Genomic DNA, 27,804 nt, shown 5'->3' on the forward strand with positions numbered 1-27,804 from the left:
CGTAGAAAACTGCAACACCACGACACCCCCCTCCCCTTTCTCTCGCGCTCAACCTCTCCGCCCAGTCATTCATTCATATTTGGTCTTCCGGAAGTATCTCAGGGTCGGGCCGTTCAGTGCCTGCGCGAGCTGACTCGTGGGGTGAGAACAGTTTCATATTCAATATTTCAGTTATAAAGAAGCGATGTGCGCGAATGGTTGTAAGCTTTTGGGAAGAAATGTGAGTTCTTGTGAGTAGCAGTTCAAGAGCGTTGGTTGTCTTAGAAAGTTTGAAATAGGGTTTCCAAGGCAGCAGTGTGTCTGAGCGCTGTCAGCGGCTCGAACCCTCGGTACTCATAAAATGGCTGGTCGCAGGTTCGAGCGCAGTCAGTGTTTTGACCAAAATATGTGAACAATTCAAGCTTATTTGTATTACACAGGTTATGGGTAGGGTATATCCTTCAGACAGATACTTTTGGGCATGTAATGGCACGGGTTCGACTCGCTGTCTGGACCCCACAGACATCAAACGCGATGTTTGGTTTGATATTTTTCTTCTTTAAACGGACCTCCGGCGCGTAATGGCGTCGAATGTCCCGTGTTGATATCTAACTCTCCCACAGTGCTGCATGGCTGAGTGTACGGACAAAGGCATTGGTGTCAAACCTTGAACCATGCGCGTTGACAGTTAATTTGTGATGAAAACCACGGGAAGGAGGAGCGGACCTGCTACCATGACAGCGCGCCGTTCAAGCCCATTGCGTTGTATTCCTGCTAACTGCACGGCATTTGTGTACTTTTGCAAATATTACGCAGACATCGAATGTTGGTGAAGTTATAGGTCAGAATTGTAAAAATCTTCCTTAATAACGTGATTAACTATTGATTTGTGTTGGCATCCTATCAAGCTTTTCATTCCCAAAGAACTGGTCTGTTTTTAGTGTTTTTATATGGTTAAATGTGAGAACTTCTTCACTTCTAAATACAATTAGATGTTGTTTATGCAAAAAAATGTAATATCTTTAACAACAAATTGCAAATTATATTGTTGCATTCATAAGGAATGCAACAATATAATTTGCAATTTGTAATAATAAAGTACTGGTGGGTTTCTTGGTTTAAATATACTGTTTATAAAAACACATGCCATAATAAAATATCATTATTCTGTTTATAAAATATAAAATGCTTTATTGTTTTGATTTATTGTCAAAATGTTATAATGCTGTTAATTTTAGGTTGTCATCATGTAGAGCAGTGGTTCCCAACCCTGGTCCTGGAGGCACCCCAAACACTGCACATTTTGCATGTCTCCTTTCTCTGACACACTCGTTTCAGGTCTTGGAGTCTCTACTAATGACCTGATGACCTGAATCTGGTGTGTTTGATTAAGGAGACATGCAAAACGTGCAGTGTTGGGGTGCCTCCAGGACCAGGGTTGGGAACCACTGATATAGAGGTTACGCTTTCTGATACAAATGAAAACAACTGCTAAAACATGATTTTCCAGCAGTATCCACCAGACTCCTCTGAAGTGTGTTCTAAGGTTTCAAAATATATCAAGAGTAGTTTTGTTGACCTATCGGACCAAAACAATGCATCTAGAGAAAGTTGATAATGACAGTATTTGTACTCCGAATGAGCCTGAGAAAGTAATGTATTGAATCAATTAGTAAAAAGTTAATTTCTCTAATAGTGTATCAAGAATTAAAATATATTATAATACTTCTGACAGTATGAATGTCGGTAATAGAAAAAAAAATTCAATGCTTTTAAAATAATAAGTGATCAAGAAGGTTGTGTTTTTGTATTGTTTTTTTTTTTCTGTGAAGAGTTGCTAATGGATGTCATCAGATTCTGCTGTTGAATGTATGTATTTAGTAGGTATCAATATGAAATGAAAATAACCTGAAATTTAATCATGTTGTTAAGAAAGAGGCAAATGGGTTTATTTTTTATATTACTGATCCCTAGATGAAATATAATTACACTTTTATTCTTTTATTCAAGTCTGTTTTTTTTATCAACCCTATTTTGCCTCCTCTGTTTGTTCTGTTTAACTGCAATATCTGTTATGATTTTGTTTGTTATAACGACTGATATGTTCTCAGAATTGCGAGTTTATATCTCACAATTCTGACTTTATAACTCACAATTGCGTGTTTATATCACGCAATTCTGAGAAAAAAAGTCAGAATTGTGAGTTTATATCTCGCAGTTCTGACTTTATTTCTCAGAATTGCGAGTTTATATCTCACAATTATGTCTTTTTAACTCGCAATTGCGAGTTTATATCACACAATTCTGAGAAAAAAAGTCAAAATTGCGAGTTTGTATCACGCAATTCTGAGAAAAAAGTCAAAATTGTGAGATAAAAAGTCGCAATTACCTTTTTTATTTTTTATTCAGAGGTGGAAACGGGCTTCCATATTTTATATGTAAATACACACCTATAACAATATAACTGAAATAATGTGGCAGTATTAAATATTGAATATGTATTAAATATTAAATTAGTAATAATTTATTAAGAATATACAAAGTGACTGTAACTTCAAAAGGTGATTTTTAGTAAAAGTTGCAATTAATTTGTACATTTTGACAGCATTAATATTTTATAAAGGATTGTTACCTTAAACAATACATTATTTGAGATTTGTCTTTGTAACTTGAGTTCTGTTATTTCTTTACAGAACGTAGAATCTTGTTTTTTGTCTTATGTTTTTGTGTTTGCTTGTTTGTTTTAGATTGATGCCTTAGATGAGTAGAAGGTCCTGACTGATGGCAGTAGCAGAGACATGGGTGAAAATCAGCAGTTACATCAGATGGGAAAGGAACTGGCAATGGTGCCATTACATGGATTATGCAAGATTGTGTGGCACTGTCAGGCAATATTTCAATGTTCTCTCAGGTTATAATGAACAGACTTACTCCATGAGTACTGAATAATATGATTTCTTCTCTACTGCTGAATGTACAGAAGTTGCTATGCGCAAACAACAAACATTGGACAGGATAGGTGAGACCATTCCACATATTAAGTGGACTGATCTTACTGCCACCAAAGAAAGCCAAATGTCTGTGGGTCAGGAGAGTGAGTTATCAGATGAGGGACTCTCATTGAGGACTGAGTCTAAGGACAAAGTGACCCCAGATGTGTTTCTTGATCCACCACAAGATCAGACAGAAGTTATAAAGGATTACAACAAGCAGAACTCGCCAAAAAATGAATCTGACTCAGTCCAGATGAGTCTTCTTGAAAACCAGATTGTTGAAGATAAATTAGTCCCTTTTCAAGAGAACACAAGGAGTCTACCAACAAACATGCAGCTGATACCCAAGATAGAGTCTGATAATGCTACGACAGAAGCTTGTGAGGTAACAACCAAAGCTACAAACATTGCCAACATCTCATCCAATGATTTACTAGAGATTAAGGTTCAACGACAATCTATTTTAAATAAAGGTTTTCATAATGACAAACTACCGTCACCTGGTGGAGGCAATCACACAAGCAAGGAGTTGTGTATTGAGAATAAAACACAGGTTGTTGATGTGGCACATGGAAGAGGGAGTAAACTTAGGATGGACCTAAATGAAAACAAAGAAAAATTAGAATATAGCATTGAAGATTATAAAACACAAATTTTATGTAACGTAAGAGAGGAGAGACTTGATATCGGAAGGAACATTGCAGTGACAAGTTCTTTGGGACAATATGAAGAAGACATGGTATTAGATTTAAGCCTACCAAAAAAGAAAGACCGAAATAAGGAGAGGAAGTGTGAATGGGTTGTAGACCCTGAATATGAAGGTTCACTTCATATGGAAGTTGATGAAATTGAGGAGGAGCCTCAACATGTCGAAGTGGAGCAGGAGGACGACAATGAAATTTGCTGCATTTCATCAGTAAGTGACACTCATACATATCTGCCTCAGCATTGGGATGGACATCTTTCCTCCTCTTCGCTTGAAGCCATGGCAACTACATCGTATCCCAACATTATAACCCCAGATCCAATGGATACACTACTTATAGATGACCAGGGCATTCCTTACACACTTACTGCAGATGGACAGAAAGTTCCACAAATTGATAATATACAACACACTGAGGGCCTCTATAAACAAACAGATCTAAGCCCAGGACAAGCTGAAGATAAGCCCTCATTCATTGCTGATGTACAGGATATTGCAGACTCAAGACTACAGACACTACCCAATTCACTGTGTCCAAATATGTCTATAGGCCATGTCTCAGTGGAAACCTCACAAGTTTCCCCAAACCAGGAGCCAAAATCTTCTTACAGTTCTGTAGCTCTTGATAAACCCTCCATCATACCTGCCATGTCTGACTTGGCATCAGTTCCTATTCAGATTGTGGCTAATACTACAGGGTCAAACACTCCCATTCTTCTTCTTCCTCCATCTCAGCTTCAGTCTCTTTCCTCACCGGCCTCTAAAGCTAACCCAGGGCTAATTACCCTTTCCTTACCAGTTCCTCTTAGTCAGAACACTCAGTCCTCCCCCATGTTCCTAGTTTTGTCATCTCCTCAGGTGTCCTCAACTCAGAGTTCATCCTCGCCTGGGCAGTTATCTCAAATTTCCTCTTCTTCCACTGTTGCACTTCCCTTAGCAAGTTGTCCACTTGATTTGGGATCTACATTAAGTTCACGTACGTCACTTCTCAGCCTCAGCACAGTTTCCTCTGCCACAGCTACAGACATCTCAGGACTGAATAACCCTTCTAATCTTCCTGCTAGCCCTACCTCATCAACTGCTTCCTCTAGCACTTCCACAGTGACCTCTACTAGTCCAATCAAGCAATTCAGCACTGATGCCTACTCCGACACACCAGTGCCCACTTCCTTTCGGGAAGCCCTTCTCAGATTGGCTGTGTCTGTGGAGAAGAAACAAGAAAACCAGCCTGAGACACATTCGGTCACTACTCCTTCATGTTCTGAAGCCACCAAGCCGGATTCCTCTGCCACAGTCCATGAAAGTAAAAATAAGGAGACAGAGGTAAACTGTGACGGTGAGACTGAGTCTACCTCGGTAGGCCAAACAGACTCATTAGATGCCACCTCTTCTACATCACCCGTCCATCCTGTATCACCCGGAATTCTAATCAATGACCCAAAGAACGAAGCATTAGACCCTCGTCGCATTCTTTACTGTCAGTACTGTCCGCGGGTCTTCTACTATCTTTCGGACCTTGAGCGCCATTCCATCACACACTCCCAAAGCAAACCCCATGTATGTCACCTTTGTGGCAAGGCGTTCAAAAGATCAAGCCATCTTGAGCGACACAAACACATCCATACAGGTCAGAGGAACTTTGTGTGCCAGCTTTGCCCAAGACGTTTTCGTGAATCAGGGGAACTAATGAGGCACCAGAGAGTACACACCGGTGAGAAACCCTTTCAGTGCTTAATATGCCACATGCGTTTTGCAGAGCGCAACACACTGCGACGTCACACGAAGCGCAAGCACCAAGGCCAGCAGCTGGAGGCGATGGACATGAAGGCAAAGCCAGAAAGTGGAGGGATTTCCCTTGCTGGTATACAAGGAGAGCCAGCAGAGAATGCGGAGTGGTACAGTTCAACAGTTCCTGAAATGGAGTCTGACAGTGACACAGAGGGGGAATGAGAACTACATGGAAGGCATGAACGAATAGATTTTCTTTAAGTTTTAAAAAGATAAGCAAAGTTGTAAATACATTTAATTTATTTTGTATTGATATAATAATTCCTTACTTCTCACTAGTTCCATATTATTGTCTATATTTCATTCCATTAACTCTCGAGACCTTTACTGGTGATGACTGAACTCTGCAATATTCAACTTCGGATTCATTCTAATAAGCTTCAGTTATTGAGTTAGACCTCTTGATGAAATACATTTGTTTTGATTCTTTACCTTGAATAACTTTGAAATACCCTTATTTGCTTTTTATTTATTGTTCTCATTTCAGTTTTTCGCATATGCAGCATCTTTCTTCAAGGGTGTGATGTAGTTACTGTAAAAGACTAAAAGGCTCATTATTGTTATTTATAATTTTGTATTATGATCTCTTGAAGTCAAGGAATTGCCTAGATTAGTGCATCAGTATATCTAGGCCCATTAATGACTAGGCCCACACAAAAGTTGCAGCCACAAAACTCCACAGAATTGGAACATACATCATTCTCAAAGTTCTGCTACAAATCTTCCACTCCTTTCATTGTGATACTCCACCTGACCTGCAGAGGACAGTTTGGGGTTGTGTCCTCTTTAAACTTTCAAACTTGCATTGTACAAATCTTCTGACCTGGCACATCCAATGTTGTCATTTACACCTTTTGTTTTCTGTTGTTTTTATTGGCATTCTTCATCATCTGGTTGTAGAGTTTACAGGTTAACACATTGTCTTGTTTGCATATGTTCTGTAGAATTCTCCAGATTTCCTCCAAAATGCAGAAGAAAAAAAACTGTAGATTGCATCTGGGTTTTTTCATGACTCGGGTTTTTTTATTTCAGAACATATTCAGATATTATGCATTATAAAACATCTTGTTCTGTGTTCATTTCAGTTTCTCCCTCATGGCTATTTTTTACAAAAGGGAGTAGTATAGTCACCTTCGTATTTTTCTTTTAAAATGCTCTGCTTTGTTCTTCTTTAATATTGAACTTGAACTATTTGGTTTATAAACCCTTTGCCTCCAAGGGCCTACTTCAATTATTAGCTTGAAAATATGCTTTTATCTGCACAAAGAAGGTTTTACTTCTCTTGATCGCTTATCAGACAGCTGTTACAAATCATTGCAGAAAGTCTGAATTAGAATTTCAAGTAAATTTGCACATATGTACTTTGTGATATAAATTAATTATTTAAAATAAGTTTTCACTGTCGTAGATACAATTGTCTGGTGCTCTTGCACAATTCAAATTAATCTTGATGATCTAACATTTCAAGGTTTGAATGTCTAATTTATTAGTTTCTTAAAATTCAGTTCTCCAAGTTATGCAGCTTGAAAAAACCTTGCTTGAAAAAAGGTTTAAAGGTTCAGACACTGCTGATTAATTCTGTTTATGTAATTTACCATGTAAATAACCAAACATTGTGCACAGACTGGACACCTTGGGCTAATCTAAAATTCTGTTGGTTAAATTTCAGATTTGATTAAGAATCTGAATATTTGCACACACTAATTAAAGCTTGTCAAGCCCTTCTGTTTTCCAGTGGTTCTCATGCTTAATTAACTTTGCTTTAGGCTCAGGCAGCACATATTCTGCATGCAGTGGAAGTGTGTCCAGCTGCTGAACGATATCACTAAATTTGGTTTGCACACTTGTTTACATATTACTTCATTCATATACAGATTGGTTTAGTGTTTTTATTAGGCTCATTTTACAGTAGATTTAAAACACATTTTAAAAATATTCAGTTCCTTCTTACAAATTAATGATGAATACTCAGAATGTGTTTTAGCTAACTAAGAATAATCTTGCACCAATGAGAATTATTTATTTATGGTGGAAATGTATATATTTGAAATGGTGTGCTCTGTCACAGAACACTTATATATTTAATACACAATTTAAAAACAAGACTGCAGATATTTAAACAGCCTAATTTCTGAAACCTGTGTCACAGGATTTTGAATAAAATGAATCAAATTCAAATGCTTCCAATCCATCTTTTTTTTTCATTTTTCTTTTCTTTTTCTTTATGTTAAAACTATTATGAATAGTGTAAAAGTGTGTGAATGAATGAATGTCATTATATATATATATATATATATATATATATATACAATTGCCACAAAACCAGTCATAAGTAGCCATATCCAACAATACATTGTATAGGTCAAAATGATCAATTTTTCTTTTATGCCAAAAATCATTAGGATAACTTTAAAGGCGATTTTCTCAATATTTAGATTTTTTTGCACCCTCAGATTCCAGATTTTCAAATAGTTGTATCTCGGCCAAATATTATCCTATCCTAACAAACCATACCTCAATAGAAAGCTAATTTATTCAGCTTTCAGATGTTGTATAAATGAGACCCTCAATTGACCCTTATGACTGGTTTTGTGGTTCAGGTTTACACACACACACACACACACACACACATATATACAGGTGCATCTCATACAAGCAATCCAGATGAATGCACAACTGAACTAAGAACTAAAATCATCCTGTGTAAGTCATACATTCATTCAGTGTTATGCTGTTTTACAATAAATGAATGAAATGCTCAGTATTACTGGTTTAAAACTTTACAGTTTTAAAGTGTTTATCTATGGATGTGCTTTGCCTGCTTTAACCTTACAAGCTGTGCTAGACGGGGGTGTCTGTACGTCTGAGTGACAGCTCAGATGTGCTCAGAGGGTCGCTGTTCCATTTGGCAGCATCAAGGAGAGTGGCTCCCACAATCAAGCTGACAGCAGGTGTCTATAAGTGTTGAGTGTGAATGCGTGTGTGTGAGCAAGAAAGAGAGAAACAGTAAGAAATGTAGGAGACTTGCTCTTTTCTGTGAGACTATGTGCTTGTCACATTAATGGTTGGTACTTGCCATTATGTGCAAAAAAGTCAGTCTCAGTGTAAACCGGCAACAGTCTCTTGAAATGGATTCTCAGGCAGTATAAATTGAAAGAATTTCCAGATAATATAATTTTGGACACAAGGCAGATGGTTTGTTGGCAAAGAAGAGGCTTGCTTTAGTGTGGCTATGAAATGCTTGGGGAAGGGCGTTTTTTATTATGCTGGGCATGGGTATATTCTGAGATGTAGATGGGTTTCTGAGGCATGATGGTTTAGGAGCTCTGCAGTTGAGTGTTGTTAGCATAGCAGTGGTGAGAGAAGCTGCATGATTGGATGAGCGGCCTGAATGACCTGCCGCAGATAGAGATGATTAGCGGTTTAAGCACAGAGACTTCTGGAACTGTAGTGATGTGGGAACTGAATGAGGAGTGTGAGCATTTTTGCATGTAGGAAAGCACAACGTAGGACAGAACCTAGCATATGATGTTGTTACTAATTTATGCCACCAGATGGCAAACTCACTCCAAGTTATGCATGGCCTCATCAACCTGAAGTCAATAAATTGAAACGTGTACAGTAATTAGCCTTGCAACATTTAGAGTTGTCCATTTTCAGTACAGTGGTTCTCAACTGATGGGTCACAGCTCATAAATGGGTCACACAATAGGTTGGCCTGATGAATGCAATTTATAAAATGCAACTAACTATATGATCATGTATACAGTAAGCGTGGTAACATTGCTAATGCCATTTTAAAAAATCCAATTCAGCCTAAGTCATGTAAAAAAGTATTGCAGATTGTTAATACATGTTAATGTTTGATTTTTAAGCATATCCCTGTTTACATGTGTACAATACACAATTCTGGTAATGTGTATTTGATGTCCATTGTTTAAAAAAGGGTCCTGAAGTGAAACCAGCTGAGAACCACTGACCCATTTGCACTGCTTTTTTTTTATTTTATGCATTTTTGGCGTTTATTGCCTTTATTAGGACAGAACAGTAATATAGACAGGAAGTAAAGTGGGAGAGAGAAAGGCCTGAAAGCCGGGACTCGAACTCGGGACGCCTGAAGCACAACAGCGCTATATGCCGGTGAGCTGCCCACGTGACTATTGGCGCCGACTTCACTGCTTTTGTAATGTTTAATATTTATTCAATGTAGATTAACGGAATCATTTTGTGATTAAAGTTTTGACAAGATTGGCAGTTCTAACCTATTTTCTGCACATGAATGTTAATTGCCTGAAGAATGGCATGAGATGAAATAGAGGTTCCCACCTTGTGTGCACAGATATTTGTCATTTTGACATTCTTCCTTGCATCTATCAAAGCCAATGAGACACATGGCGTCATTAGAATGTATAGAATGTGTTGTTTCAGTTAAGCTTCTTATGCTGTGACACAAAATGACACAAGCTAATTGAGGTGAGTAGGGATGACAAGAGAGTGACAAAGATGGACAGTAGCAGGTGCTAATCACAGAGGGATTCCCAAAAGGGGGGGCTCAATGGAAGCAAGGGTGATTACATTACTTTTCCCCCAATAGTACCTCATGACATAAATTGCATGTGCATCACACACAGTAAGGGGATAAATTTTTTCAATGCTGTCATTCACAACCTTCATGCTCATAGTGGTTCCTATGGTTATATTCAGTTGCAAGGTTGAGACAATTAAAATGGCTAATACTGGCTTTACCAGCTGCTCAGTGCTGCCATGATCAGAATCCGACTTCCCGTGTCTCTCTTCTATCTTTTTCCTGTCTGTCTCAGCCATGTTGTTGTGCACTCAACTTGTATCTCTTGTTTTGGACCATTTTGCCTTTTTTCCCTCTCTTGTATGTCTCTCTCTCTCACTCACTGGCTGTCACTGACCTGCTGATACAGCAGCACACACCAACCTGTCTGTCAAAGCCACCAAACAGGTGGTGCAGTAATAATCTCCCTTTCCCAACCCTCTCCTCTCCCCCCAGCCCCTGTCTCTTACTCATAGACAAATATATTTGCATGTTTGTGGATTTAAATGGAATTTATTGGCTACTGTGGCATGTTTTATATCATATGTACCTTTATAGATAAATGTAGAGAACTTTTAGAGGACATTTAAATGGAGAGTTCACAAAAAAATTAAAATGGTATCATTATTTACTCACCGTCATGTTGTTCCAACCCTGTTGGAACATATTTTGAAGAACACTGGGGTCCAAACAACACTGAATCCCATTGATTTTCATTATATGAACAAAAAGCACATTTTTATAAAATATGGGGAAAATCATAAAGGTTTGGAATGACATGAGAGTGAGTAAATGGTGGAATTAAATTTTTTGGGGTTAACTGTCCCTTTAAGACCTCATGTCTGCATCCCTGCCAACAATATATATTTATTTTTTCATGAATACATAGGAAATATTTTTTTTGTTTTGTGCTAATGCATTCCATACCTCACCTTATTAAAATACATGCATCTCAACCACAATTCAAAAAGACTTAGCGATAAAAAAACAATAAAAAATAAAGTAAAAATTAAAAATTGAAGGCAGTGAATTACAGTTTCTTTCTACCCATTCCTTTCTGATCCAGCAAGGTTTTGTAGCTTTTATACAGTATATAATGTGCCGCTGAAGGTCACCAGCTTTTACAAGCTTCTTCAGGTATACCTGTGGGGGAAGGTCTGGCCTTGTCACCCCTGAGAGAGAGAAAGAGGAGATAGGGGACACCGCAAGTTACCCACCCAGTAGAGTCACCCCCCAATGAATCTATCAGCAAATGTGTGTGTGTGTGTGAGGTTTCTGAGGGGGCAGGGGGAGGTGTCAGGGTGCTCTTTTGATAGCCCAACACAGTTGGCTCAACTCCTCGGTGTGGGGGTAGAGAGAGAGAGAACGAGGTGTACAGGGTGAATTCTGCGTGGAAGAAAAGAGGAAGAAATAGAGGGCCCCTTTCTCCCTAGATTCACCTGTGGAAGGGAAGTAACAAACAGGCGAAAAAGAAGATAAGGAACAACCTTGTCATTGAGCATTGCTTCGGTTTAACGTGCATCAAGTTCTGCCCTCGTTCTCCACCTCGATCACAAAAATCTCTCTCTCAACTTTAATCTCTGTTCAACGCCACTCAACAAAACTCGGGGGAGTTCAGTCTGACTGTAAGTATTCATTTCCATTCATCCTATTGTGTTTATACATTTATCTATGAATATATATGTTCTTTTGTGAAGGCATCTGGGTGCTTATGTCTGTAAAGACTCTGACACTAGAAGTTTTTGTGATCTTCATCTAAGGCCAAGTTGTTGCTTCAGTACTTGTAGTTAGTGGGTGCAGTTCTGATTATCACTGAAGAGAGATGTACAGTGAAAAAAATTTGAAGTACTTGAAATCCAGCTCTAGGGCACATAAATAAAACCAATTATTTCTGTAACTCAAGCCTCTGTACATGCACTCACTCTCATCTGCTCCAACAGGCCACTTTATCCTTGGCTAGTTGAGCAAAAATCCCTCCCACTGGAATAGTTTAAAAAGATAGTTCATCCAAAAATGAAAACTGTGTCATTATTTACTCTCATCCAGTACTACTCATCTCATCCATCTCTACCCTCATGTAGTTTCAAACCTGTATGACTTTCATCTGTGGAACACAAAAAGAAAAATGTTATTTTTAATGTACTAGTCATTATTTCTTTTATTAAACGGTGTTTCAAGATTTAAAGGGAAAATAAACCCCAAAATGAAAATTGTCATCATTTACTCACCGTCATGTCATTTTTTGTTGATCTTTGAATGAAACCTGAGAGATTTATGTCCCTCCATTGTCAATTTTCCAAGTCCATTCCACCAAAACTGTAACACTTCAAGAAGCTCATAAAGACACTGTCAAAGTAATCCTTATGAATCAGATGAACCAAAGTCTTGTGCATGGGACAACATGAAAGAAAAATGAGAATTTTCATTTTTGTGTGAACTAACCCTTTAAAAGCTTCAAAAAAGGGTTTGAAAGTGCTATAGAAGTATTGCATATGTCCTCTGCACTATATTCCAAGTCTTCTAAAGCTGTATGATAGCTTTGTTTGTGGAACAGACCAAAATGGACCATTATTCAATCCACTGAGATGTTGAACTCGGATTCATGGACAACTCATTGTGAGTCAATCTGGCTCAAAAGACTGATTTGTTTACAAATCTGTACTTCTCTCTTAAACGTGCCACGGACTGCTAGGGTGGACATTATTTTCTTGATTTACGACTTCAAAAATGTTCTTTTTCTTACACAAACCGTAAAAATCATATGGCTTCAAAAGGCTTGGAATACAGTGCGCAAGGGCCACTTGTAAGGTGCTTTTGCTTCCTGTTTTAAGCTTGAAAGCTCTAGTCACTATTCATTGCATATAGAAAGAAGGAAATCTGTTGTGTTTTATTAAGCGATGCTGTTTCCTGCCTCTTAGAATAGCAGAATAGCGTTAGATTCTGATTCCTCCTGTTTCTGTCAGTCATACACAGACTACACCAGTTGCTTGTGTTCCTGTGTTTTTCCCTCGCTGTCTTGATGGCAACTAGGATACCTTCAGGCCTGCTGTGACTCCCCTTTGCTTTCCTTTTCTTCAGTGAGAGGAAAGGGCGTAAGAAATCATCATAAGTATCTGCCCTGCAGGAGGAAGACGTATCTTTAAAGCCCCCACCCCTTCTTCCCCTGCTGTCTCTCCATTATGACCTTGCTGGCGTCTGAGAGGTCACTGCTCATCCGCAATAAGTTTCGCTCAGGTAAGAACAAAGGAAGGATCACAAGTCTGTATTCATGCTGGTTTTGAAAGCCCACACGTGTAGCTGTCTGTCCGCTCTGGTTGGTGATGTGAGTTCTGATGATGCTCCTAGTGGCTGTTTTGATGATGGAGTCTGAAAATCTTTGCAGCGTTGGAAACCTAGGTGAATGTAGCTGGTCTTACAGAGCAGCTGGCAAAAAATTAGGGTGGGCTTGCTTTAATACTGAGAATAAAACTGATCTTTAGATGAAATGCAGCTCTATTAAAAAGTGAGTCACGACCAGTGTTGGGGGTAATGCATTGCAAGTAAGTTAAGTTACATAATCAGATTACTTTTTAAGTAACTAGTAAAGTAACGCATTACTTTTACATTTGCAAGAAAATATCTGAGTTACTTTTTTAAATGAGTAATGCAAGTTTCTTTGTTTTCCAAATTAGTCACTGACACCTCTCCTTGTTCCCGTGTTGAGAGAAATTGGGAGTTGCAGAGGCCGAGGCACTTCCATCAGGCTGAGGCTTATTAATTTCACCTTTGTTGTGAAAGGGCCTGTACAGTTGCCAAAAATATAACCTTTGGGTATTTTGTTATTAAAAATAAGCAAGCCCAGCTTAGGTGACAAAAAGTAACATCCACAACATGCTGCTGTGAGCATGTAAGAAATACTGATCTATACAGGTGGAGCTGGGGAAGGTGGAGGGTTTCTGAATTGCGCTGCTACTGCTACAGCAAACACTAGCCAAGTATTTTAATGTTGAGCAGCCAGCTCATTGGCTACTGATACAGGAGAGAACCAATTAGCTGTGACACGTGATAATGATGTCATTATGTCATACTGAGTTAGATCTATCGGACTGCACCATCTAGAGTTTCATGCCAGAACTTTGTATTTTCCCCAACATTTTTTGCTTTCAAGCAATAATTCAGTTTATATGAATTTCAATGAATTATCATTGGATTTTAAAAGTATTCTCAAATGAATTCTGAATGGCTGATATGATATGGACCTCCGAATTTTACCAACCAACCCATCTTCATGAGGTTCCACGATCTCTCGTACTTCCCCATATTGTACAAATGTGGCCAGCAGTACGGTCCTCCCTGAAGGACATGTGGACAGTGGACAGATTGTCTTTGTTGGTTCCCATCTGTGGTTGGAACCCCTTCAAATGCGCTGCCCTCTCTTCTTGGGTTCCCTATAAACATCCTGCTGGCAAGATTCTCAGACAAATGTCCAGCAGCACTCTTTGGATATGACAAGACTCTGCCATCAAAAATGCATTGAATTGACACTTTTTAAACAGTTTAGCTAGTATTCAAAAAAGGGACTGTCATTTTTAAAAGGAAGATCACATCCATGGACAGCAAGGAAAATGTAATGCAATCAAAACCTCGTTCTGCTCTGGTACTGACCCTTAAATCAGCTGTGAACTTGGATAGGTTGTGTTGTGAGAAAGATGGCTGCCTGTCTGACAAATCCATGGTGTAAACAAAGAGTAAATGAATAAAACAGAATTTGGAAAACAATGTAACTTTTAAGATTTCTAACATAAATAATAAAGGTCAATTATTTCATATGGGCTTTAAATTAGTCTTTATGCCTTAACAATTCATGAACATAAACAAAATTGAAGTAATTTGACGTTTTATTTATAGTGTGAGAATGAACATAGAGTAATTTGCCAATATTTATATTTATAAATCTATGTTTATGAAACTGACATATTCAAATTATTACATATCTATAAGAATAATGTCATTTTCATTATTTCTTTACAGTCTATCCGTTTATTTTGTCTTGCAAGATATAATGTATCGTCTGTGGAGGGGTCTTGTATTATTCCGAAGAGATTAAAATGTAATTATGTTATAATGACCAGCATTTTACAAGAATACAGAATTTTTAGAAAATCAATATATAGTAGACAATATATATACAAAAAGATATATACTGAAATCTTACCCTGTGTTGTTTTTATTTCTAAACATTGAAGCTTGATTTAAAAATTAGATTTAATTTAAAATTGTATTTGATTGTTTGTTCCTTTTTTAATATCACACTTAAAATGTTCCTACAAATCTGAAAGATATCAGTGAAATAGCTGTCCTGAGAAATAACCCTGGTCTCTGTGGCAGCCTTATTGCAGTTTTTTTTTCTTTTTTCTTTCAGGATTAAATAAAAAACCTAATTGTAACACAATAAAATAACTACATTTTTAAAAACCCTCACAGATATTATTCAGGTTGTGAATCCAAAAGGCAAGCTGTAAAAATGAATAGTCAAAAACATCTCAAAGACGTCAGTGATAATGTAAAACAAATGCATAAATTAGAAAAAGGTTACAAAACCATATCCAAGTGTCTGGATGTCTCAGGGGACACTTTTGGCTCAATTATCAGGAAGTGGAGGCTTCATCATACCGCCCAGACTCTGCATAGAAAAGGTCAACCTCTAAACTTTCTGCACAAACAAGAAGGATACTTAGAGAAGCCACAGAGAAGCCAACAATCACTTTGAAAGAGTTCAGTAGCTGAGAACGGAGTAAAATTGCACCAGTCAACCTCAACAGTAGGGCTGCTTAATGTAGAGAAATACTGCAAAAGGAACTGCTGAAAGATGCCAGGACTTATGCTAGGGTATACATACTTACCCCAAATTACATATTAATGCTCTCATTTCTGCCCACAATAGCTTTACTCAATATCAGAATGCTGGGATCAAATATGCAGTTAATGGTTTGAGTGAAAAGTTCAACTTCAGAATGTTTTAGTATTTGGTTTGTTCTTCTTGCTTTTAGCAACATTTTAGTGTAAAAACCTGATGATCATGAACTCCAACATAATTTGAGAATGATCCAAGAGCATCTTGAGCTTCGGAAGAACATCTGACTGTCTGCACAAAGCAGTTCACATAATCAGGGTCATAATAAGCACAATATTTCTTAGTAATACAATACTACACAATACACAATAACTTTTTTTGTTGTACATATTTGGATGATATGTTGCATATGTTGGACATTTTCCCCAATTATACAGTGAATTTAGAAAACATTAAAATATTAGGATATTTCTGGGAATATGCATGATTCATCATGAGAGAGTTTCAAACATTGTCTAGAATAGTACAATCTAGAACAGCAAGGGATATAAAAATACTAAACTAATTTAATTTAAAACTTTAAATATACATTAGGTTCTTTTAAATATGTATTGATTTTTAGCCATTTTTGATAGTGATATAACAGGTGGTACATTATTATAAATTGCCGTGACACTCAGTGAATTTTTAATCCCCGTATTCTAACCTGATTTGGCTTGATGCCGCTCAGCATGTCATTCTCTTCCAGAGTAAAGTAAAATCAGGAAGAATTTACTTAGCACTACTGACAGCGAGAGAGGGAGTGAAAGACAGAGAAAGAGAGAGCGAGCTAGAGAGCAGGACAGCTGGATGGGGGATGGGAAGGTGACAGAAATAGACATTCAGAGGGATAAATAGTTACCCCCCTTCCTCTCACGTCCAACTCTCAGATCTCAAAACTCAGCACAGAGGTGCATCATGGGACAAGCCACCATACCTCATGACTCCTCCCACCTCTGACCTAGCTGTAATTCACCTGCTGGTTCAAGCATGTGTTTGTTTGTGAAGAAGTGTAGAACTTCTTTTTTAAGTGCCAGTGTTGGTGAACAGTGTAAGTTTGCAGTGCCTAATTCATATCTAACTCATTTATGATCATCCGAGTGGTGCAATTTACTTGTAATATACTGGGCTTACAGTCATAAATTAAGCTACATGATTCACAGAGAAAACCTGCACTTTCCTTAAGGTGGGAAACTCAGGCTTGAGAGTTTTCTGCAATACAAAGACTGTATTTTTAATAAAGTATTGTAAATATTGTTTTTGTTGCATAATAATACATATACCATATTTTTCAGTTTTGCAGTTGAGAATACAGAACCGCAGACAGCAGAATGAACTTAATGCAGAGTCTGGTGAGTCTCTGTGTGTGTGTTTATTTTGATTGTGCTTAGCCACAGGAAGTCTATGAAATTTCCCTTTACGGGGCAGGAAAATCATGTTATATTTGATTCACACTTTTCAAACCAGCTGGATTGCTCTCTTTATGCATTTCAACTCTGCATGTTAGCTTTATAACAGCTTGTCTCCTCCTTTTTGTTTATTCTCCCATTCTCTGTCCTTTATAGGTACAAAGGCCTCCGTCCCTGATAAAGTTGGGGAGAAAGAAGCCAGCAGTGGTTTGGTGAGTCATTATTTATCTGTGTCTGTGGAGAAATAGTCAAATATAGAGCTAGCAGCTACCAAAACTAAAATAAATGTCTCCTTGAAACAGCTAATTAATTTGAGGGAGAAGTTCCAAACTAAAACATACTAGGGTTGGATCTAATAGCTTCCTCTCTTGACACACTCCAGTAACAGTATGTGTGTGCCTTTGGTTTATATGAAAACAGACTGACGTGAAACCAGGGTGCCAGTGTAGATAAGCAAACTACTCACTGATGCCAAAACAGTCTGATAACTGACACGAGTTGGTCTTCAACCTCTTTAGCATAATTTAATGTTTGTAATTACATGTCTAGTTACTGTCGCAAACTATTAGTATTAGCCGTGAAACACTGTTAGCACAGTTAATTATGTTTAGTAAGACAGTAAACAGCAGCTGGTTCAAGATAATTACTGTCAGGAGGGAAAAAATGTAGTCTTACAGGAGAATATTACCATCCAATTGTTTTTTTAGCAGCTTCACCTTTGTGCTATCTTTCAGTAACTATTGGAGAAATAAAGGTTTGCTGTATTTGTTGACATTTGCTGATGTTGATCTGACTGGGCTGTTTCTCAATGCAGCGTCAGACTGAAGATGGTGCCACTCAGAAGTCGCCCCCTAGTGGTCTGACTGCTCAAACTGCACCAGGTGATACTTCATCCATGGCCATTGAGAGTTTGCCAATAGTTCCTGACCTTCAGTCATAAAAGAATATCCCAATACCAGTACTGAACAGAGCTGTAACCTTAAAGCTGGAATGAGTGGTTTGTCCATTAGCCATTCATCCATCAATCCCCATTCATCAAATAGCTCTTTGTGTTTGCAAGTCATTCAGCTGAAGGTCCTTCAGCACTTCTGCACTTATTATCAGTAGCTTTCTGAATGTCTAAATTGGATCACCCCAACAACAAATTATTTTGTGAAAAATCGTTCATATTCTGTCTTTAAAATATTCCTCCTCTTCTTCTCCTCTCTTATTATAAAGCAGAGCAATTGATCTGCCATTCACGTTCCCCATCTTTCACTATTCATTTTGTTCTCTCTCTGATTCTCGTTTCTTGTTCTCACTTTCTCTTTCCGTATGTCTCTCGCTCACAGACAGGAGTTATAGTGGAGCTCACAGGCAAAAGAAGGCCCGTCTGGCTGAGGATCTGAGTGAGAAAATCCAGAGTCAGCCTGGATCACTTGAACACTTGCAGAGGCATATTCTGCCTCTAGAGAACAGTGAGTCCTTGAAAATAACTGAAAACGATGCCTCACAAACTCAGCATAAACTCAAGCTAAATATTTTATATACATAGACGAACACACACACACACACGCACAGACAAACACTCTCTTATAGTTTTATACTATATTTTATTTATACTTTTTTTTTTTGTGAATTTATTCATATATAGGATCATAAATTCTTGTAGGCTAATTGTAACATGGTTAACATGTTAACACAGTCAGTTGCTTTTAAAGGGGTCATATGACATTGCTAAAAAGAACATTATTTTGTGTATTTGGTGTAATGAAATGTGTTTATGCGGTTTAAGGTTAAAAAAACACATTATTTTCCACATACTGTACATTATTGTTTCTCCTCTATGCCCCGCCTTTCTGAAATCAGAACACCAGCATTGTAGACTACTCTCCCAGGAATCAGTCCTCGTCCTCCGTAAAATGCGTTGCACACATTTGAATATTTGGTTTGAACTGTTCTGGAACAGTGTTGTAAATACAACTTAACCACTGATTTCTAGTTGTGTCCTCTTTTGGAAGGCCAAACAAAGTATTTTCGCTTTCACAACGAAACACACAGCGTCTCCACAACATGGCTGTGGCGGCAACAATACTAACTACAGCGAGAATCAAAGTTACGCCGTCTTTCTTTGCGTATACATTTGGGCAGCGTTATGCAAATCTTCCCACACAGTGACGTAGACATGTGGGGGCGTGTTTAAATGAGGCATTTTAGGAGGGCATGGACGAGTCTTAACTTTTATAAAGAATATCTGCATTAAATGGATAGTTCACACACAAAAATAAAATATTGTTAGTAATTACTCACCCTCATGTCATTCCAAACCTTTAAGACCTTTGTTCTTCTTCTGTACACAAATTAAGATATTTTTGATGAAATCCGAGAGCTTTCTGACCCTGCATAGACAGCAACAGAACAGAACTACCATGTTCAAGACCCAGAAAGGTAGAAAGGATATCTTTAAAATAGTCAATGTGACATCAGTGGTTGAACCATTAATTTTATGAAGCTGAAAACTTGAAATCGCATCATATGACCCCTTTAAAGACAGAAAAGTAAATAATGTTAGCAGAATTTACACAGTTATTGGGTTCAGCAATTTGTGTGACAGTGACATTGTGAATATGTACATATTCAGTAAAGACACCAGACAAAGGTAAATGAACAGTAACAAACAGTCACAGTATATAAAACATACAAAAACAAAAAGTTGAATACTTCAGAGTAAAGGCTAAGCTAGAAGGTTAATCAGTTAGTGATATGCTAAGCTTGTATGCTAAGTGGTTATTTTGTAAACATAAGCCAAAAAAGTAATAGTAAATGTATATATATATATATATTACTCACCCTCATGTCATTCCAAACCTTTAAGACCTTTGTTCTTCTTCTGTACACAAATTAAGATATTTTTGATGAAATCCGAGAGCTTTCTGACCCTGCATAGACAGCAACAGAACAGAACTACCATGTTCAAGACCCAGAAAGGTAGAAAGGATATCTTTAAAATAGTCAATGTGACATCAGTGGTTGAACCATTAATTTTATGAAGCTACAAGAACCCTTTTTTGTGCAAAAAAAACAAAAAGTGAGTAATTAATGACAAAATTTCAATTTTTGGGTGAACTATCCCTTCAACACTAATTATATTTGATAGTAGCCTTGTCAGCCGTGTTCTGGCACGCAGTGCGGTTGTGTTTTGGGTGCCCAAGTTCGAATCCCGGCTTGTGGACATTTTCAATCCCGTCCCCTCTCTTCCTCCCACTTTGCTTAGAAACTTATAAATTAATAATTTTCACAAGGTATCAATGTGTAAACAAACCTTATATTACAGTTACACATTTCCACATATAGCAGCATTTAACTTAAACAGAGAATTGTTCAGAAAAGCTAACATTTCTTATTTTCCTTAGCCTCAGCTGCTTCATTGCCATCAGATGTCTTTGAAGATGACAACTCCTCGTCTGCCTCTGCATCTCCCGAGCAACTCGGGATGCACCAGTCACCTGGATTATTATCATCACCTGGGCAAGGAGGTGACCAATCGCTGAGTGATGCTTCATCTGTTGCTACGCCCATCAGCCCAAACAGTGTACAGGTATAAGAGGCATAAAACACCTACACAATATTAGACTAAATCAGTTGACCATGTACTTTTTGCCTTGTGTCTTTTTCTTCAGTTTAAAAGAGTAGTGGGCAATTTTGTGAACAATGTGGCACTATCAAAATATTTAACTGTTTATATATAAGCATATACCAGCCAAACATAGCAGCACTGGGTTAGTCAATGATATGAGATTGAGTACCATCTGTTTTGTGCTACTAGTAGCGAAGAAATTACACATTACACCTTTACATTCAGGTTAAAAAGCTGGAAAATGGTTGTTACGAATTTTCACCACTATCGACTCATCTTTTCAAAGCAGTGTAGATTGGCATTGCTCCCGGCAACCGAGGGCATCAGCCAACCAATGACCATGACTGTAACGGGGTCAAACTCCATATCAACAACTGGGAGACCCAAAAGGATGTACATGCCCTCCCAGACACCACCACTGCTGCCAAAGGTACACACTCACACAGAGATGTGAATAAATTATTTGATTAACTCCTCGCCCCATTTCATTCCTCATTATTTCTCTCATCCACTTGCTCATGTCATTTTTCCAAATTATATTGCTCCCATTCTCTCTTTGTATGCCTCAAGACAGCACAGCCTTCAGCTCCACCTTCTCATTCCATTCTGGGTGGGTCCTTAACTTCATCCCGCCCTCCGCGACCACGAAAGCCTCGCGATTCAAAACCTAAAATGAGGAAGTTGAAATATCATCAGTACATTCCCCCAGATCAAAGAACTGGGACTGGAAGCGGAGCCGGAAGTGCTTCACAAAAGAATAATAGCGGTCAGGCTCCGCCCACTGATTCCTCTTACTCCCACCTTTTGCAACAACAGCAGGTGTTCTTACAACTACAAATTCTTAACCAGCAACAACAGCTCCCTGTGACAAACAGGTAAACCTTCAAACAAAGCACTAATGAAGTAACCATGATTTGTACAACTAAGTCCGGGTTCACGTGTACAATTTTTACGGATTCAGGTATTATCACAGTGACATCTTAAGTAAAAGTCACGGCACACTGTGCAACATCATTCTTTTATGTCACATTGTAAGGGGTATCCTTCTCAGCTGATCCCCCAGGTAGACGAGATGGTGCCCCCTTGATAGTTGGTGCCCTACGCAGGCTGTGTACTCCTTGTATAGGGAGCACATTGTACTGTGTTCGAGAAACGTTGCAGCCAAGAGCACTTTTGACAGTTCAACAGCAGTCACAGCTATTATTGAAGGCAGAGATTTATCACAAAAGTTTACATGGCTGTCAGTGAACGTCACACAAATGGCACGATTACACTACACAACTTTTATGATCAGAACAGATTTTAAAATATTACACATCACTTGCCAATTTGTAAATGGCTACAGAAAAAAAATCTAGGCATCACACACTAAAATCTGAAGATTACACAGGTTGTTCCAACCACAACAACCTCACATTGAAACACATGCCTTCCCATTGAAAGTAGATGCATAACAGATGAGATGTAAACAAACATGAGAAGCTGCCCGCCATAGTTGATGGTGCAATTCTGTACTCTGGGTTATGAAAAATATAAGCCAAGCTCATTTGGATGCGGTCTTGGGTGGGTAGATGTGGTCAGTATGGCCCCAATAGACTGCAACAGGAGTTGTAAGTGAGTGCTATTAAAAGTCTTTCTCAGGAGCATCAAACATTTTTAATATCCACTAACCAGATGGCATCATAGTCTGATGGTAAAATATTAGTCTGTAACCATCATACACAACGTGAAATCAACTCCCAACACTTAAACTTCCCAAATCTCCAGGCTGGCTCTAATGCGAGGCAACTAGCACAGACTTACCTCAACTGCAAATTGAGCCAAAAGTCAGGGCTACAGTTGTGTAGTGTAATCCAGTCCTGTGTGATGAAAGACTGATGGTTTTACACTATAATGATAAATCTTTTGCGATCATGAAATTTTTCCCAGACAGCAAATTCATAGCTAAAATCGTACAATGCAAACCTGGCTTTAGAGATGCTACTCTGTGATCTGAATGGTAAAAATCTACTTAAAGATAGTGTTAATCAAAAAGACTAATTTATATACTCATATTATACATCCAAACAATAGTGAGAACCATCTGAAGATTTCTGGAACTACGCCTCAAAGTTCCCCTCAATCTGGAACACCATCAACAAACCCATCTACTCCTGATACAAGTCCCATCCACCAGGCAGAGTTACTGCCCTTAAACCTTGATGACTTAACGGTAAGAATCTCATTAAGATGACTCACTCTAGATCAGGGGTGTCCAATTCTACTCTTGTAGGTTTACTTTCCTGCAGACTTCAATTCCAACACACCTGCCTGTTATTTTTAAGTAGGCTACATCCGGAAGCTTAGACAACTTACTTGTTGCCTTAGCTGCCCTATCAGGCAATGACTTCGCAGGCAGCTTTTGCACGTGAAGATACCTCCTAAAACTGAAGGCATTGCAGTAGACAGGATGTCACAATAAATTGTATTCAGATGTGCCTTTTTGCCTTCCCACCTCCTTACTTTTCAGCTCTCAGACACAACCGTAATCCTGAAGACCTTGATTACCTAGTTCAAGTGTGTTTGATTAGGGTTGGAGCTAAACTTTGCAGGACAGTGGCATTCCAGGAGTAGGTTTGGACACCCCTGCTTTAGATTATCTGGTTATCATAAACTATTTGTAGGAACAAGCTTTGTACAGAACATTGAATTTATTTCTTCTCCTTCTCAGGTGTCAGTTCTTCGGCAGCAGTTGCGGAAACGTGGACTCCCAGTTTCTGGCACTAAGCCTGCACTATTAGAGAGACTTCGTCCTTTCCAGATGCCTCGTCCCCCATTAACACCTGCGCCGCTTTGCCAGCTAGGGGCCACGCTAGAGTCCACCCACCCTGCCAGCCTCAACCGCATCCCTACCAGCTTAGACACCTCTGCCAACCCTGCACCAATGTACATCAGCCCTTCGGGTTTAGCAGAGCAAAGCCTAGGTAGTGATAGTTACCTCACTTCTCCTTCATCTGCTGGCTCCAGCCCCACCTTACATAGATCATCCCCTCCAATACCCTCTGCTACTACGTGGAGGCCAGGCCAGGCAGTAGATGAACTTAGTGTGGAGCTGGAAATGAGAGAGAGGATGAGGAGCAGACCAAGAGAAGGAGCAAAGGACACTCAGGTGTGTTTGAATACTTGACTAAGAGGTGAATTATTTGGAATTTGTAGCATTTCTTAATATTGTCAATTTTTATTCTCTTTATTTGTGGTGGATCTATTTATTTACAAGTACTTTTAGCATTTAATGTACTATTTAATTCCTTCTGTTTTCTCCAGCTGTGTGAAAGTTCCCTTCATCCGTTCCTGCAACAGGAGACAGGATGCACCAGAGGGAAACCAGACACAAGTGGACAGGAACTGCTCTTTACGTACTGCGCTGGTGATGGAAAAGTATGTACTTTGGGTCTTAGTAAGACAGAAAGGGGGCATAGTTCTGCATTATTAAATTGCATCATGCTGTATCAAGGTATCTTATTGTTCAAGAAACTACGGGTGATTAGACCAACCTGTTGAAAAAAAAACACGCATATGCTGGTTGGGTATGTTTTGAAGCACGGCAGCTGGTTTGAGCTGGTTTAAGCTGGTACTTATTTGGTCATGAGCTGGATTCAGCGGGTCCTGAGCTGGTTATAAGGTGGTTTAAGCTGGTTATGTGCTGGTCTTAGGCTGGTCCTAAGCAACTAGCTCCTGCTCAGGACCAGCTCATAACCAGCTTATAACCAGCTCAGGACCAGTTTAAACCAGCTCATGACCAACTGAGGAGCAGCTTAAACCAGCTCAAACCAGCAACCATGCTTCAAAACATATCTAACCAGCATACAGTTTTTTTCAACAGGGCAAATACAACAACTGATATATATATATTTCACCATTTCACATCGTACAAGAAAGTAAATCTTTGTATTTATTCCTAATATTAGGTGAACTGCTGCCAGCTTTGTGATGTGATTGGTCAAGACTTCGATTTGCCCATGCAAATTACTGCCAGTCCAGCACAAGCATCACCCACTGTCCGGAGTCTGGAAGAGGAACTACAGGAGGCCATTCAAAGAGTGCAGGTGAGTGTTTTTGAGTTTGTGTGCTGTCTGCTGTCTGACAGTCACCTATTTTATGCAGCTATTGATGTATTGATTGCTGTTCATCAACAATGAGCACTGAGCGTTCGACTTCCTGTCCACTCTTTTTTTTACCATGTAAGATGGACCCTAGTCAATCCATAGATGACATTTTGGACGAGACTATTAGTTGTTCAGGTGAGTGAAATTTGACTTGAGGCAGCTGAAGCTTTATAGGACAGAGGAAGGAAATATATTGCTTACTAATGGCAAAAAATGTACTAAGATGACATTTTAGGTTGGCCAGGCTACTGCTGCTCGCAGTTTGCAAATAGGTTATATCCGATTAACATTTCAAACACCATAAATTCACCATAAAATCATGTCTTTATCTTTCAGATAACTCTTCACTGATCACAGACATCCAGTCAGCCACTACCATCCTTTCAGGCTCTTCCCCTGCCCCACAGCCTGACCAATCACAGTCCACCAAGCGCCAAAAAGACGACAACTTCCTGTCCTCTCCTCTGTGCTCTTCACTTCTTTTAGAGCTTCCTCCCTCACCTAACAACGTTCCACCCCTCAGTTCAACCCCAGATCCCCTTCCTCCTCCCCCCATCTGCACCACTCCACCATCCAGCTCACTGTCCAGGAAAAGAAGGTCAGAGGTTCCTGCTTTTGACCCCGCTGATTGGCTGGAGTCCTTGACCTCTGGCCTGCAACCGCTCACGCCCCCTACCGCCCCATTTCTAGAGAGCAGTTTTGGTCTTGACTCAGACCTGAACGTCAACAGAGTCCTCGACCTGATGGTGGAGCAATGGTGAGGAAGGGGGTGTAGTGTGTGTCTGTATGTGCGTATGGCTAATTGGATGCATGAATGGAAATTAACCACCTTTCAAATCGTGTACCCTCAAGAGAAGACCCCCTCATCCTTTCATTCGTTCCTGTTTTTGCATCCATTCATCTCTGTCAACTGATGTGACCAAACAGATCTGACTGGTGTTGACTGCTAACCTCTACTCCACGCAATGTCGAGAGAAAGAGGGAAATGGAAAAAGAGATATGCTTTGGTAACTCGTACAGAAAGATCCACAAAGAGCATGTGCACATACGCCACACTTTCACGATGACTTGTATTTTTATAAAAGCTTAAAAAATGAAAAAAGTATACATTATACAAAAAAAGTGGGCTTCTCCATTGATTTGCCTCTTGCTTCAGCGCCAGACAAACTGTCGGCATGTGGCAAGTGTGTGGAGCAGCGGGAGCTTCAAACAATCTGTGTGTATTTGCAGGGAAGTGTATGCGCTCCCTGTATGTGTGAGCACGCTTCTCTTGGCTGCTTTATCTGTGTGTGTGTGTTTGTGTTGGCGCATACACGCTTGCCAGCATATTCTGTATCTACAATTTCAGTGCACCATAAATGAGGTGCCTAAAGCATCCAAATGCACTTGTTTCTGTTTATACTGGTTTACATTTTTCCATTTAGTATTGAGTTATGTTATGCTTTGTCTGGACTAGTGCATCATGGGACTGATGTTCACCCAAAAGTATTGGCCCAACAACAGATCCTCTGAAGATTTTTAGGCAGAATAACTCATGCTACCTTTAGGCACCAATATAGTACAAAATAATGCTGGTCTGAGGCCAGTATGCACCTTTAGCAGGATTTAAACCACAAATTAGGTTGGGACCTTAGGATAAAATGTGTTTTAAAAAAGCCTAACGTAATTAAATCAGAAAATCTAAAGGCTTTTGAGCTGATTGATCAGCCTTCCCAGAAAACACTGTGTAAAGTTAAAGAAGTCATCTTTCAACCGCTACTCTTTAAATTTTCTTAATGGGACCCATATAACATCGTCTACCATTGTTGTTTACAGACATTTTACCTTTCGACTGGCCATTGCTTTTATGCATTTCTCTGGACAATGCAGTACATTACTCAGTGCAATATCCTTCCAAGAAAGGGCACAGGAATACAACACATTTAAATGTCCAAAGAAAGTGAAACATGAACTCTTTATTCTGTCCCAGTCTTATATGTGAAAGTGTATGTGTAAAAAGGACAATGTGTTTGATAATCAAATATATTGCCCTGTGTTCAGTATGCAGACAGGTGCTGGAGAATCACAGCATTTGTGCAGCTGGACTTTGTTCTCAAATGATTTTTTTTTATGTAACCCTACAAATCACAACTATTGTTTCTAAGCCACATGACCGACCAACCAACCAAAAAACAAACATATTAAGTATTTGATCTGATATATTTATTGAGTAATTTATTAAAACTCTGTCAACTATCCATGTACAAGTCATATAGTAAACTTAAAATAGTATAATTAAAGTCTTAATTGATTTCCCACCTGTGTCTGTTTCATTGTTTGTTTGTTTTTTAAACAGTAAAAGCATTTAAAAGGGATAGTTCACCCCAAAATGAAAATTGTGTCATTAATTACTCACCATCACGTCGTTCTAAACCCATAAAACCTTCATTCATCTTTGGAACACAAATTAAGATATTTTCTTTCTGACCCTGCATAGACAGCAATGCAACTGACACGTTCCAAGGCCCAGAAAGGTAGTAAGGACATCATTAAAATTATCCATGTGACATCAGTGGTTCAGCTGTAATTTTATGAAGCTACGAGAATACTTTTTGAGTGCAAAGAATGGCTCACTGCATCAGCAGCAACACACGCATGCGTTGTGGTATTCTCCTGAACACGGGACTGACACGGAAGAGAAGAAATTGTTCAGTAAAGTCGTTATTTTTTTTTTTGTGCACAAAAAGTATTCT

General features: G+C 38.8%; 2 protein-coding genes across 5 annotated transcripts; both read left to right on the top strand.

Moving 5' to 3' along the window:
• Window positions 1-68: 68 nt before the first annotated feature.
• On the top strand, window positions 69-6,406 carry LOC107750015 (zinc finger protein 827-like). Of its 2 annotated transcripts, none has more exons than XM_016565262.1 (3): window positions 69-141; window positions 2,727-2,890; window positions 2,960-6,406. In XM_016565262.1, the coding sequence occupies exons 2-3, from the start codon at window positions 2,761-2,763 to the stop codon at window positions 5,626-5,628; spliced, it is 2,799 nt and encodes a 932-aa protein (XP_016420748.1). In that variant the 5' UTR covers window positions 69-141; window positions 2,727-2,760; the 3' UTR covers window positions 5,629-6,406. The 2 variants fall into 2 exon arrangements, with proteins under 2 accessions (XP_016420748.1, XP_016420750.1); XM_016565264.1 differs by having other exon boundaries at window positions 2,727-2,862.
• Window positions 6,407-11,384: 4,978 nt separating this feature from the next.
• Window positions 11,385-26,745, top strand: LOC107750016 (myocardin-like). 3 transcript variants are annotated; one of them, XM_016565265.1, is made up of 15 exons: window positions 11,385-11,655; window positions 13,109-13,264; window positions 17,198-17,254; window positions 17,468-17,523; window positions 18,126-18,192; window positions 18,643-18,768; window positions 20,704-20,888; window positions 21,214-21,357; window positions 21,498-21,802; window positions 23,001-23,139; window positions 23,638-24,075; window positions 24,231-24,344; window positions 24,875-25,012; window positions 25,153-25,207; window positions 25,409-26,745. In XM_016565265.1, exons 2-15 carry the CDS (start codon window positions 13,210-13,212, stop codon window positions 25,831-25,833), a joined length of 2,304 nt encoding a protein of 767 aa, XP_016420751.1. In that variant the 5' UTR covers window positions 11,385-11,655; window positions 13,109-13,209; the 3' UTR covers window positions 25,834-26,745. The 3 variants fall into 3 exon arrangements, with proteins under 3 accessions (XP_016420751.1, XP_016420752.1, XP_016420753.1); XM_016565266.1 differs by having other exon boundaries at window positions 21,217-21,357; XM_016565267.1 differs by having other exon boundaries at window positions 20,710-20,888.
• Window positions 26,746-27,804: the final 1,059 nt, after the last annotated feature.

This window comes from Sinocyclocheilus rhinocerous, unplaced genomic scaffold (genome assembly GCF_001515625.1).
Source record: "Sinocyclocheilus rhinocerous isolate Xijiao unplaced genomic scaffold, SAMN03320098_v1.1 scaffold5198, whole genome shotgun sequence".
Taxonomy (NCBI): domain Eukaryota; kingdom Metazoa; phylum Chordata; class Actinopteri; order Cypriniformes; family Cyprinidae; genus Sinocyclocheilus; species Sinocyclocheilus rhinocerous.

Bases quoted from the DNA above. Each gene is read 5' to 3' on its own strand.
- LOC107750015 (XM_016565262.1), top strand. From the start codon at position 2,761: ATGGCAGTAGCAGAGACATGGGTGAAAATCAGCAGTTACATCAGATGG. The intron at 2,891-2,959 runs GTTATAATGAAC...CTGAATGTACAG, and splicing joins ATATTTCAATGTTCTCTCAG to AAGTTGCTATGCGCAAACAA.
- LOC107750016 (XM_016565265.1), top strand. From the start codon at position 13,210: ATGACCTTGCTGGCGTCTGAGAGGTCACTGCTCATCCGCAATAAGTTT. The intron at 23,140-23,637 runs GTAAGAATCTCA...TCTCCTTCTCAG, and splicing joins TAAACCTTGATGACTTAACG to GTGTCAGTTCTTCGGCAGCA. The intron at 24,076-24,230 runs GTGTGTTTGAAT...TGTTTTCTCCAG, and splicing joins AAGGAGCAAAGGACACTCAG to CTGTGTGAAAGTTCCCTTCA.